The following is a 13,257-nucleotide window of genomic DNA, read 5'->3' on the forward strand; positions in this document are numbered from 1 at the left end:
TGACAATTTGAAGCTGGAGCCAGACATGTTGCTGTGGTTATACAAGAAACTGTGTCCACTCTACTTGTTCATCTCCCATGTGAATATTTACTTAGCCAGATTTGGAACCTAGTGGCTGGAGGCGTTTCACCCACAGTCAGCTCGTTTACATTCACATGTGTTCTCTTCTTGAGAAAGGAATCCACAGATGGTGGCACAGATGGCACCTTGAGATTTTAGTTGTGGTGGCTATGTTTCAGAGATCACAGAATGTGTTTCCAAATCTGTTGGAGATGTTGATGGATCAACCTCTAGACCTGCAACAGTTTCCAGAGTTGCACATCCCAGTGATTCAGAGGTATCTTCGGTTAGTGGCTAAGTTGATTTTCCAGAATTGGGAGCTGCACTGGGACTTTCCAAAACGTCTGGTAAGCTTATTTGTGGTTCCTGGTGCTTAGGGACAGCTAAAGGCTACAGATACGACAGGAGGAGATGATAATTCTGGTGTGAGGAGATGGGTTTTGGTGTTGTTATAAAATCATTTATAGACTTTGATACTTATTTATGATATACCACGTGAAATTATTAATCAATACAGATTCTCCAGCGATGAAGAGCAATGCATTTGTTAGGTCAAATGTTAGTAAATTGTGTACCAGTAGATAAGTATGCACTGGTGTGCGGGTTGTTTAGATGGTGTAGATAAACGTACCTACTACAGAGTACTATTTGACTTTGTGGCATGGCAACAAGGTGTTTACCCTTTTTCAATAGTGATAAGTACTTTAGAGTATCAGGTGTAACGGCTCTGGATACTACTGATGGAGTTTACATGGCGGAAATAGCGTATTTATATATGACTAGGCAAACTAAACCTTTGCTTCAAAATATGTTCTACTAAGTGTTTACTTATTTGTAAAGCTGTGTGTGAAAAAGTACGAAAGGTTGAGTGGAGGTGGTGAGGGGCACATCAGTTTTTACTTTATTATACACAGCCACCTCATTCAATGGCTTCTGCGCCTACCGAAATTTGGGAGTGAACAGCTATGGAAAAGGCAGCCATAGGCACTTGGTTTATGAGATGCTATTGGAAGGGGCAGTAAGAAGCTGGCTAATTGGCTGAGTTGGGAGTAACTTTTACAACTCATTATTGCAGACTAATTGAGTGTGCCATAACCTTACAAGTATCAGTTTTTAAGCTTGCATAACGGAAGTCTTCAAACCATAGCTTAAAATGCACATTTCCCCAAGCAAACGGAAGAAAATTATGATTTTGTTGAGAAAATAATAGTATACATCCCTGCCTGAGTGTTTTCTATGTTTTATCTGGTTGCAGTTTAACACATTTTCTGTGAGTGTTGGAGGATGAATCGTTTATTCACTAGCATTAATACTGATTGTATTGGGTGCAACAGGGCATATAAAGACCTCGGAAGAACATAGGTAGCCATACCGTGTAATGGTAACAACCATAATGTCCAAAAAGAGACATTTTTGAAACAGTAAGGTTGGCTTGACTGAATAATAAATAAGAATTCTATGTTAACACACATTGACTCAAGAATTAGATTCATTTATGTGCTGATGGCATTCAAGCAAAACATTAGCCAAGTTGAAGATAGCCACCACAAGTTGCTAAAACAAATATTACAAAAATAAATGTATCACACTCAACGCGGTTGATTTTATTTTAATGTAATGATAGTTTTAATATGGTGTTGTCTTGCTCCATCATTATGAGTTTACTCATGCTTAATGTTTCCACATCTGCACAACTATTTAATTTGGAAATTTTCTATTGTGGGTATCAAATACCACAGCAGCTAAACTAATGCCTTCCAAAAACATACTGAGGATGCACAATGCAATATTTTCAGAACTCTTGAAAAACATAAGTTAAAGTTGCTACAACTAACATCCTGGCAATATTGCAGATTAACCAAATCAATTAAATCACTAAAAGAACTTTGTTTGTTGCATTTTGTCATATTTAGGTAAGACCAAGAAATCATTATTATACTGGATGTCGAGAGGGAAGGGGAATAATCTTCTTCTCCAATATGCACATGAAGCAAATGTAAAAAATAACAAAATATTCAGAAAGACGCCTCGAGAAATCATATTGGGGGCGATTACACATTTTCTCACCTCTCCAATGCCTGCTACTAGGAACTCAGGTATCCCACTTGGTGTATCAGGCTCTGGACACCAAAATAATCTGTGATAAAATATTTCAAAAAGTAAACATGAAAACAAATACCTTTACACTCAGCAGTAATTCATGAACAGGAAGACAAGCTTGGGATTAACTGTTATTTAGACCAGGGGTACAGTTCAAAACTCTGGAAAGGACTACCCCAAAATGTCAGAACTTATGTGAACCCAAGGTATATATTTTTTCAGACTTCTTCAATGCTATTAAATCCTGGAACCTAACAAACATACCTCAGGAAAAGCACAGCCCAGTCATATTTATTAACTATGAGCTTCCTGATATTAGGCAGGACTTCCTGTCCCAATCTAAGCAATTGACCGTTGGTGAATTTAAACAGTTTCCGCACAGGAAAAGGTCAGCGATGGCCTAAAGCTTGGTGACAGTGACTTACGTTTGTACTCACTGTAGTTATCTTCTCAGCCATAAAAAAAGGTCATAGAAATCTGAGGAGGAAAATGAACATCCGGTTCCATCTTTCTTCTAATTTTCTTTCTGTTGCCATACGATGCAAAGCTTGATGATTTGAATAGCACACATGATGTACCTTTCCAGGGTTCCCCGGGACTTGCACCCATTTCTTCATTTAAGTAAAAGATGCAGATGAACCTTGACTGTTAGGATGAGTGGGCGTTATTACTTTTCTATTATTATTTTTTTTGTTCATTTGACGCGTGGTACCCGGAAAGATTTTTTCTGACTGTACCATACTACATTTATTACATCAATAAATGTGTATCTCATTTCCTGGAATGAGAGGTGGCCACAAGTGATATATCTCATACAGAAATACTGGCAATAATCATTCACAGTGACCATTCATTCTGTTCCAACTCCATTTTACCTTAAGAACCTTGCTCTGGTGCCACGTTCTTTATGTCAAGGTTTCTCTATCTTCAAAAGTCAGGTGTGACCTAAGATATTGTAGCCGATTCACAAAGGGATGGAATACACATGTAAAAGAGGAAATATGCAGAAGTATGGTCCTACTTTACAAGTGTTTATGAATGTTACATATTTTCCTGTTGTACACATGTAATCTGTGCATATTGTGATGTACGTGTGGATGTATACATTTACCAAATACTCCTCATTTCGTAGCCCTAAGTGTGCATACTTTATACATACCACGCAGTAAACATGCTTAGGGACATTGTATTCATTTTGCATTTGTATTTCACTTTAAGTATGCAAATGAAACTCTAGTATACTTTCTAGCGCCCTTTGCAAAACCGACTCCCCTACAATTTGTCAGTTATACATGTAGACAAGTGTGCAAAATGCATCGAGAAATATTTGTGAGCACGTACAAAATTAGGTCTGAGAAAGTGTTTATCTTATTTTCCGGCACCACTGCTATGATAACACCCTGGGGAAACAGAATAGTCTCATTTAATTTAAGAAATGTGCTTAGTATATAAATGTGTTATTAAGTAGTGTACGTTACTCAAATGTGAATCCAGTAAAAACATATCCATTACATGTTGTTAACGCTTTGCTAATCTCATTCATTTTTAAACATGCATATGCTGTGATTCTTTTTCATTTTTATTTTACACTCTCCTTGGAAAACGATTTGATGAGCAGTCTCATATTTTCGTTTCATCCATAATTTGAAAAACATAATTGAAATTGTTACACTCTTCAATGCCAGACCATCACGTCAAGTAATCCATAACAATCTTCGGTGTTTTTGACTCTACCCCAGCCCTCTCTGCCTATGAAAGTCATACACCTGCCTTGGAAATTCTTTAATTTCCAGACAGGGCAGCACTCCTCCATTTTCAAGTGGCCCTTGAATTCCTATAAATAGAGTCTGGAATGCAGTCGCATGAAGCCCTATCGCCAAAGCATTCTTCCATTATAAGTATTGTAGGTCTCTGGATGTGTCTGGAAGTTTCCAGATATCTCTGGAAGCGTCCATTGTGGATTCAACATTTATATTTCATGCCACGTGCTGAGGTTTGCCAAGTTTTCACTTTCTTTCTTCAGCAACGACACAAGGATCAATGACAACGTCTACCGTACAAAAGTTTTATTCGTTTTTTTCGTTATGATAATTTAAAGTTTTTAAACTGAAGTAGACATTTTAATTTTACAAACATGGTATTTTCCCTATGTATGACCATTAAAAACAGTAAACAAAAAAGCTATCTTTACAAAAATGCTCTGTGCATCGCGACTTTATACCGTATATAACTGACAAAGCAAAACAATTCAAATAAACTTTACAGTTTTGAGGAATGAAAATCTTCATTTACAAAAGAGGAAGGGGTCGGTAGGGGTTCTTAGACCATGCAGCTGGCAATGTGCAAAGGGGGCAGAAGGATTAAAACATAAATAACAAATCCTTTTATAGGAAAGAAAAACTGAAACATGTTTCTCTTGCAGCTGAGAAGTGGAAACTGGGTCTGTAGATGGGAAAGACTGGCATTTCCCCTACTATTGCCGTGGAAAAGTTGAAGTGCTTTTTTTACAATGACAAAGTCCTTTCACAGCTTGTGTATTTCTCTATTGGAGCTTGATTTCAGGGTTTCACAATCGTACTTCTACCATTTGGATCATGTCTGACAGGACAGACTGTGAGGTATGAAGCTGAGACTTGTAAGTACAGGGCAAAGGGAGAAAGTTGGATGCTGGGGAACTCACACAGTATCTGTTTAGTGAGGGACTCGCCAAACTGCACTTTCAGGACATCAATTGTCATGTGTGATATCTAGATTGCATTAAAGTACTTTTGAGAGACCTTGCTTCTCAGCTGCCCACATTTCCCAGATACATAGAAGGTTTAGTGATTTGCAAACAGTATCATAAGGCTAAGCCGAGACTTAATAATGCGACTTCCAATTCAGATGAACAACCTTCTAAATCTCACCAGTTTGCTCTCTGCCACGGTCTGAAATAGGCGATGCCACAACAAAAAGGGCCTCCGAAGTAAAGTTTTCCACACTGATAGATGATCGTCGTAATGCGCTCCAGAGCCTCGTCAGGGGCAGTAAGCGCTATATAAATACAATTATAATTACAACTATTTCAACCCCCTCCAGCTTATTACCCAACAATGAGGATTAAAAAAATTGAATGAGTTATCCTTTGCCAATGAGGAACTCTACGGGGTTTACAAACATTGTGAATTTGTGTTGCTTTTTTTCTTTCTCTTTGTACACACAGTTTTGTTTCTATAAACCATGGAGGTGTGTTGTACTATTGAAACATTGGGTCTTTCCTGTTGTCTTAAAGTAAAGATCTTCAACCTGTCTTGGGGACTCATAGGATGTCATTCTGTGCTCCTTCTGAGCAAACCTTACAAGAGCACGCTATGTTTTATTATTAAAAGCAAACTTCTGTATTTTACAGAAACTGAAATAAAGGTCATGGTGAAATATACCAATAGAATACAATGTCAAAGATTAAAGAAAAAGTACTGGACAGTAAGAGTCTAATCTGAACAGCATCAAGATTGCCCCTTACAAATCTAACCCAAACAAGATAATGATGTCATCGCCATGTGATTTCTGCTTCATAGAAAGGAAAGGCATCAAACATCCAAGAATGTTTTTAAAGCAACTCAATAAGCCCTTTTGAGCCTTCAAACAGAAAAGAACAGTAACCCAGCAATAGTTTGCGAGAATGGGGCAGAGGGCCATATTCAGTAATCACAGGGTGGTTAAAAAATATTCTGAAGGGCAAAAGAAATTGTGCAATGCAGTATTTTTTTGTGGCCTGAAAGGGACCATGGCTCACTCTCTAACAGATTGCAAGACATTCTTTCATGTCAAGTTATTACTTGACATGTGACTGATTCTGCCCTGGCCTAACAGCTCTTCAGAAACTTCAGCCTTCTACGAATTCTCCAAGTTTTTGAAAGGCTCAATATGTCTGCCTGGTGCTGATTTGACTCAAGCCTCACCAGGCCGCTTTTGTTTTCTAAAACGCTAGGCTATTCCACTCTTTAGTCCTAATGTGCTTAAAAATACACATTTCTCGGGTATTTTATTTTATATCCCATTTGCAAAACCTCTATGTTTCAGACTTAATGTTTTCTCATTTTTTTCATGCACAGACTGGACATTTACGGACCCCAACATAGTTGTTCCCAAAACGTGATATGGTCAATCAAGCTGTATCTAAATATGTTTTTGATCAACAATCTGAATGGCATGATTTAGTACAACCTTAGTGGGGGTAGCAAGGGGAGTGAAGTTAAACTATTTATGCATTTGGTCCACAAGATTGCCCAGCAATCACCAAAATCAACCCCCTGCACTTGTCCCATTTGGACCACGACAGACTCTGTAGAGCGCCAGACCTTTGACGGTGCCCGGAGTGGACCCAGCTCAAGTTGATGGACGGCCACTGCTGGCTCTCATGACAGGGCCTGGCCTTAGATTTGAGGAATGGCCGCATTATCTGGCCCTGGCTGATAAACATCAACTCCCGGTAGGCCTGCGGCCTAGTAGCAGAGGCCTGCTCGTGTTACAGCGGCCCCGGCGCCCGCTTTCCGAAAGGGGGGCCTGCTAAACGCCAGGGTGACAGCGACTAATACCAGCCTCCTTCCCTATCACTTAAGAATTTTAATAGACGTAGTGAGAGAGAACACTTTAGCCATTTCCACCCTGCAAGTCTTTGAAGACCTGGCCTTGCTAATGAGCAGTCGCTTTGCAGTCAAGATGTCTAAGCGAGGGCACGATCCATTCATGGCTGCAGGGATTGCACGTCGTGTTCTTGCACTTCATACAACATGGGATTCCTGCCTGGGTCCTGGAAGAAGTGCGGGTGAAGAAAAACTCTAAGCGCCTTCAAAAAGGATAAAGCTGCACTTAGGCTGGGATGTCAAACAGCCAGAAAATGCTGCAGTCACCCTCCATGCTACTGGCACTACAAGTATGATTATAAGAGTGATAAAGTCTATCAGCTAAAGTTGTGGCTGTAAAACCAGGAGACTAGAGGACTAGTGCCACCTTCCTCCCTTGACCAACATATTTGATCCAAGTCAAATCCCTTTACTTCCTTGGATCTTCATTTTTGCATAATTGCAACAACTCGGGGCAATGAGAATGAGGATAAATCAGTATAATGTGATACACTGAGCAAAACTGAACAACGATGCTACCTTGCCTCAGTAGGATGTTTTAATGCAGCTCAATCAAATGTACAGCAAAAAGATGGCTCTATAATACGACTCTGGGAATTCTTGTACAGGCAAAGCCCTGGGTAGAACACACCCAGCAATGAAATATGGGCACAGTCACGGGGGGGAGGGCACAGCTTCATACTTCATCCCAGCATCAGACTCTTCATTGCCCAATGGGAATGGCGTGCATTTGGTCTGCTACCTTTAAATATGTTAGTGGAGGCAGGCAACAATGTTTTGGGGTATTTGGAGAGCTTCACTGTTCTATACAATCTAAGCATGTGCGACGGCACAGAAACCCCACCTTGACAAATGTATTCTTCCCTGGTGCAAATTTATACTCCCTCCAAATATTCTGATGCCTTAGGTTAAGTGCATCAATATTGTTATTTATAATCCTACGGGTAGCTGTGACTGTGACCAGCACAAGTGACATTTATGTTGCACAGGCCGTTTCCCCATATTATAATCCCACACTATGCAGGGCAATGCATTATGGGCTTTATAAAACTTTTCAGTCTTTCTGCTTGCTATTGACATCCGGTGAGGAAATCCAAAGCTAAATGCCTGGCTATTCTAGAATTCTGGTGCTCCCGATATGTGACGTTTGCAAAAATGCATGCATTTTTGCCAGCACCTGTAGAATGGCACTAAGCAACTTTCCTCACTTCTTAGTCTTATGAAGATACTTGGGGCCTCAATTACTTGGCCTCTGTGCTACTGTTGCGTAATTTTTTTTTACGCAGCACGGGCACTAAGCAGTGCTTTACTCTGCTCCAGATTTACAAACTGATGCATTGTGCCCAATGCATCAGTTTGTAAAGCCATGTGTCACATTATACCTTCGCCAGGTATAATGTATGGAAAGTAGGTGTTCCCAGGCAAAAAGCCACGCAGAACTGGCGTAGTGAGATTTACAACATTTCACTGTGCCATTTGGCATCTTTACTGCATCAAACTTTTAATGCCTGCTCAGAGCAGGAGATAAATTGGTTCAGGGCTTGTCTATGGGAGCCTTCCTCGCATTGCTGGAGTAGCGCCATTTGTTTTTTATGCTAGTCCAGCAATGCATCAGTTTAACGCTACAGAAGCATCAGAATTTCTAACGCATCTGTGAAAACTTACGCCATGGAGCTCTGTATAATAAATATAGAGCATCCATGGCGTTGTAAGGGAATCATTGGGCAGCGCAAGAAATCGGGGCCGATGCATCAGCTTCTTGTAAATGAGGCCCTTGGTTCGAAAAGTGACAGCAAAACTAGTCAAAGTCTTGCTACATCAATATGCACAGATACTAGCACCTTACTGTCCAATTAGCTCCACTTTCTAAGAGGAGTATGTGTAACAAAAAAGTGGTATAAACCTCTCGAGGTCAGGCACTTACACCTTTTTGAAATCAAGGAGGGCATAAAAACAGATGCAGTGGGACTCTCAGAGACAGGCCCTCAGCTGTAGTTAACAAGTACTAGTGCTAGCTAATTAAAGGAGAAGCAATCTTGCAAAGTAGTACCAGTATTCGTCCGGACATTACAGTGACACAGAACCTGACAGCAGATGCCTTTGTAAACCACTGTAAACTCTCACCGAGCTAAGACGTACCTTTCAAAGGAAGGGCTCCGAAACCTGTTCTATCTTCTCTTGGTCCACCTTTAACTCTAGCCCCCTTTTTGGACCAACTTCAGGATGCAGAAACAGAACACAATGTGGAAATGTACAAGACGTTGTAATTATAGGCGACACCACTGGCGGAGGATGGTTTGGCATCATTTTAGACTCTTGGGCAAGAAGTAGAGCCACGTCATTTCCCCCCGATTTTATGTGTGGAAAGAGTGTGAGTGCAAATGTGACAGGGAAGTGGGTAGCTGTTGTGCCTTCAACACATGCCCAGGAGGTTATAACATCCCCTTTTTCTGTTCTCCCCGTGCTCGGAGTGATTGTGGCAGATCAACCTCTTTGAGTTTGGAAGTCGAATGCAGTTTCATCCATCAGGTCTTGGCTTGGTGAAGATGAGTCCCTCACTAACTGCAGATCAAAGGTAGTTAGTGAGAGAGAAGGTCGGGGAGTACCTCACCACAAGTCTGCATTGTTTTCATTGTACAGTTGGAGGAAAAGGTCCCCTAAGTTTTTTACCTTTTAATTATTAATATAATTCTTATGACTACCTCTACATACAATAACTTACAAGTTTATTCATTTAAATAATGTAAAACATTTTAAAACGATCAGGAAAGGTTAAACTATAAGTACACACATACACGGAAGGAGGCTTCTCCACTCATCTGCGTTTATATTCGAAAGTCTTCCATGCTGGTACCCTGTTATTTTAATATTATTGTTCCTTTTTTCCTTCATTGTCTTCATAAACGAAATCCGTATCCGAAAGGCTTAGTAGAAAATAGAAAGTTCTCCTTGCTCTTGAGTCCAACAAACAAATCGTATCGAAAATATCGAGCAGGATGTTTTTGCCAAATTTTTGTTTTCTATTTTTACAAACTTAGGAAGTTTTTTCAGCTGTCCACAACTACAGAACGGTTTACGTTACCGGTACCAGCAATTGTCCATGCTTGCATGGATATAACTGTTCCTTTGCTGGGGCATGTCCATAACATGTACTACCAGAAGGCAGCTGAGATCTTCGCCTTTGTTGAAAAACCGCAAAATGGAGAGCAAATAAGATGCAATTTCCACCTGAGTCCACAGAAATTGTTCTTTTTTATATAAACAAAGCAAAAATGACGGTGTTTCCTTTTTTTGGCCCACGTTTTTCAGAGGAGCTGTAGAGTTTTTTTTTTGTTTTGAGCGGTTTTTCAGAAGAAGTCGTTCTGTTTTGTACGAAAAAGAGACCTCGTTTTTTTCTTACATGGGGGGCACTACCAGACCGGTCATAGCTGGAACAAAAAGAAAAGTGGATATGTTCAGCATTTTTATAACATCAAAATACTTTCGCTGTTCTAATATTTAAAACACAGGAAAACTCATGCATGGAAGGTCATGCATTAGAAATTATGTCGAGAAGTGCTCCAAATAGTCTAGTAGGGCTGAAGTTTGAGTACCTGCAAGTATCCATTTATTGTGATAGTGCCATTATTTCTCAGTTGTTAATCATATTTTGCTTAATGATGACTCATCTTAAGGAGCGTGTCATCTCTATGATCCATCACAGAAAAATGCTTTGACACGTTCCTCCAGAATACACACACTAATGATGTCCACCATCCACATTGTGTGGTCACTAACAGAGTCCTACAGCTAAGCTTAATTTCTACCTATGCAAATATATTATAACCCCTTCAACACAAACTTAGTAGCAACGTTCAGACATTTTGTAACTTACATAAATCCTTTTACCAACTCAGCAACTGCCTATGCTTGATCTCCTGCAATGTTCATTTATTGAGGCTTTGCCTGTGATCAACATAGAAACGACCCAAAGTCACCACCTTCTGCAAAGTATACAAACAATTGTTTTTCCCATCACCAGAACAATACTGACAAAGCGCCCTCCTTCTGCAATTAGCATAAATAATGGTTTCCCAATGACCGAAAATGTTCCACTTCGTGCAGCATAAGCAAACTGTGAAAGTCACCTTCACGGGCTGTAGTGTAAATAAATCATGACTTCCCAGTCACCGACACAGGAATGTCCCTCAGTTTACAACTTTTGTATATAAGACAGTCCCCACCATCACAGCACTACACCTGCACAGGGCTAACCTTCTGCAATGTACACTAATCACAGGTTCTAAATGAATAAATGAAGCACCTCCAAGAGGCTCCACCTGCTACACTCATACGACTTCTGAATTCGTCCACCATTAACACAGAAATATGCAAATCGCAGCTTCACCTGCATTTAACACAGCAATGAACCCAAGACACCACATCCTGTAGTATTCACAAGTCATAGCTTATTCACGGTTTATTACACAAAACCAATACGTAATCTCTTCCTACATCAGATACGAATCTTGCCTCCTTGCTACCTGCTGCTACCGAAGCAGTCTCATACTCCACACACACACAGATCATTGTTTCACTGCCCAAGGTTGTGGTTTATCCACAGACAATACACTGCTATACCCCACTGTCAACCAATTGTTAAAAAATAAAACATGAATACCACAATCAACTGCACAGCACTAATATTTTGCTATGACCTCCTTCACTATGTGCCAATCATAGTGTCCACCATCACTAACACAGTGGTTTGTCTCCATCGCCATATGCAAATCATGGCACCCATCATCACTAGCACAGCAACAACACCTCAGATTCTACTTCTTACAGCATAGACAAATATTGGCCTCACCAGCTATCAGCACAACACCAAACCCCAGTCTCTATACCCTCCAAGCACAGATGCTATGGATGTTTGAATTACTCAGCACTGCTCTCCATTACTGATTCGGCACCAACTCCCAGCCCCTTTCTCCAGCAAAGTGCACAGATTATAACTTTAACTGTCAGTAAATATGCACCATCACCCATCCCTAACTGTTCCCTAAGTTCTCTCCTGTATTGTGTACAAACAATGAATTACAGTGTCACCAACACACCACCAACTACCAAGCTCCACCTCTTGCACCAAACATGAATCTTGGATTCCAGCAACCCCAGCACAAAATCAACCATCAAGTTTCATCTCCTGCACTATATATAGTGGTCTACCATCATCCACCATTAACACAATGCAGTTCCATTGCAATCTGTCTCCTGCAGCAACTCACATTGTAGCTTTCTCAGCCCCAGAACAGCACAAAACCCCATCACTGACCCAATGCTGACTGCAGACCCTACCTAATACAGAGTAGAGCTTCCATTGTCACTAAGACAGAACCTCAGCCCTTCACTAGCATAGCACCACCAACTCATGGGGCTTTCCTGCACAGCAAACAAAGCAGGACTCGCCTTGATAAAAACAACACTATCTTGGAGTGGGTGAAATTTACATTATGCCTGTGAAGATTTGCAAAGTACACAATGTTCGAATTTAGTTTTGCAATGTTGTGTCAACTTTGGAAAATCTTCATCAGCATGTTAAAATTCTCGTTAAAATGGTTTGCGCAAAATATATTTTCTACAAAAAAGGTTATTGTGAGAGACATCACCAACAAAAATCAAAAAGCAAGTTTTTGCTGAATTATTTTACAGCATACATAATTTCCTATGATTTTTTTCTCACCATTGAAACTTTGCAACTTTCTCAACTTACCAAAACTTACAGTTTTGCAAAAAACACAAGGTTTGTGGAGATAAAATGAGTAAATGCATACTTCCTGTCCATTAGACTCCATTCCTATGCACAGGTTTTTGCAAGCGATCAGAAACAGAGCAATGAATTTCAGGCTCTGATACAACCACACAAACTGTGGATTCCAGCGTGACTATTATTGCACAGACTCATATCAATAAGAATAAGAAAAAACACTAACCCTAAGCACACACCTCCTGAAAGATATACACTTTATAGTTTTGACTTTTATTAAGGCTTCCAACCAATCAATATCTAACGAAGTAGAACCAGTCACTATGGTTGCCTTACAGTGGCTTACACTGTCACAAAGACAGAAACAAATGCTAAATCCACCTTACACCAAGCACAAATCACGGCCTCCTTCAAACCCAGCAGAGCACCTCCCCTATCACTAACTCAGCACTGCCCCAGGCCAGGTCCTGCAACACACACAAATTATGACTACTAACACAAACCACTGGACTCTCGTTAACGTAAAATGATCGACCCCTACTGTCACTTGTTTGTTAGGCATTTAACATGGCTAGCTGTCGGATGAAGTGAGCACCTACCCACAGATGCAAACTTCGTTATGGGTACAAATCATGGCTTCTTCCATCATCAGCTCAGCACCAACCACTACACTCTATCTCATTTACATTACACAAATCGCAGTCTTTCATTATCTATAACTGATGT

At 40.2% G+C, this 13,257-nt stretch overlaps 1 protein-coding gene across 4 annotated transcripts in view; it reads right to left on the reverse strand.

The window, feature by feature from the left end:
- Positions 1 to 4,211: 4,211 nt before the first annotated feature.
- The window catches only part of EBF2 (EBF transcription factor 2), a 193,842-nt gene continuing 184,796 nt past the window's right edge, over positions 4,212 to 13,257 (reverse strand). For 2 of the 4 annotated variants that reach the window (XM_069214154.1, XM_069214151.1), the window contains exon 16: positions 10,058 to 10,213. In XM_069214154.1, coding sequence (XP_069070255.1) covers positions 10,182 to 10,213 — 32 coding nt within the window. In that variant the 3' untranslated portion in view covers positions 10,058 to 10,181. Of the gene's footprint in view, positions 10,214 to 13,257 lie in introns of all 4 variants that reach the window. The other 2 variants (XM_069214155.1, XM_069214153.1) reach the window with 2 other exon arrangements.

The sequence above is a fragment of the Pleurodeles waltl genome, chromosome 11, assembly GCF_031143425.1.
Source record: "Pleurodeles waltl isolate 20211129_DDA chromosome 11, aPleWal1.hap1.20221129, whole genome shotgun sequence".
Taxonomy (NCBI): Eukaryota; Metazoa; Chordata; class Amphibia; order Caudata; family Salamandridae; genus Pleurodeles; species Pleurodeles waltl.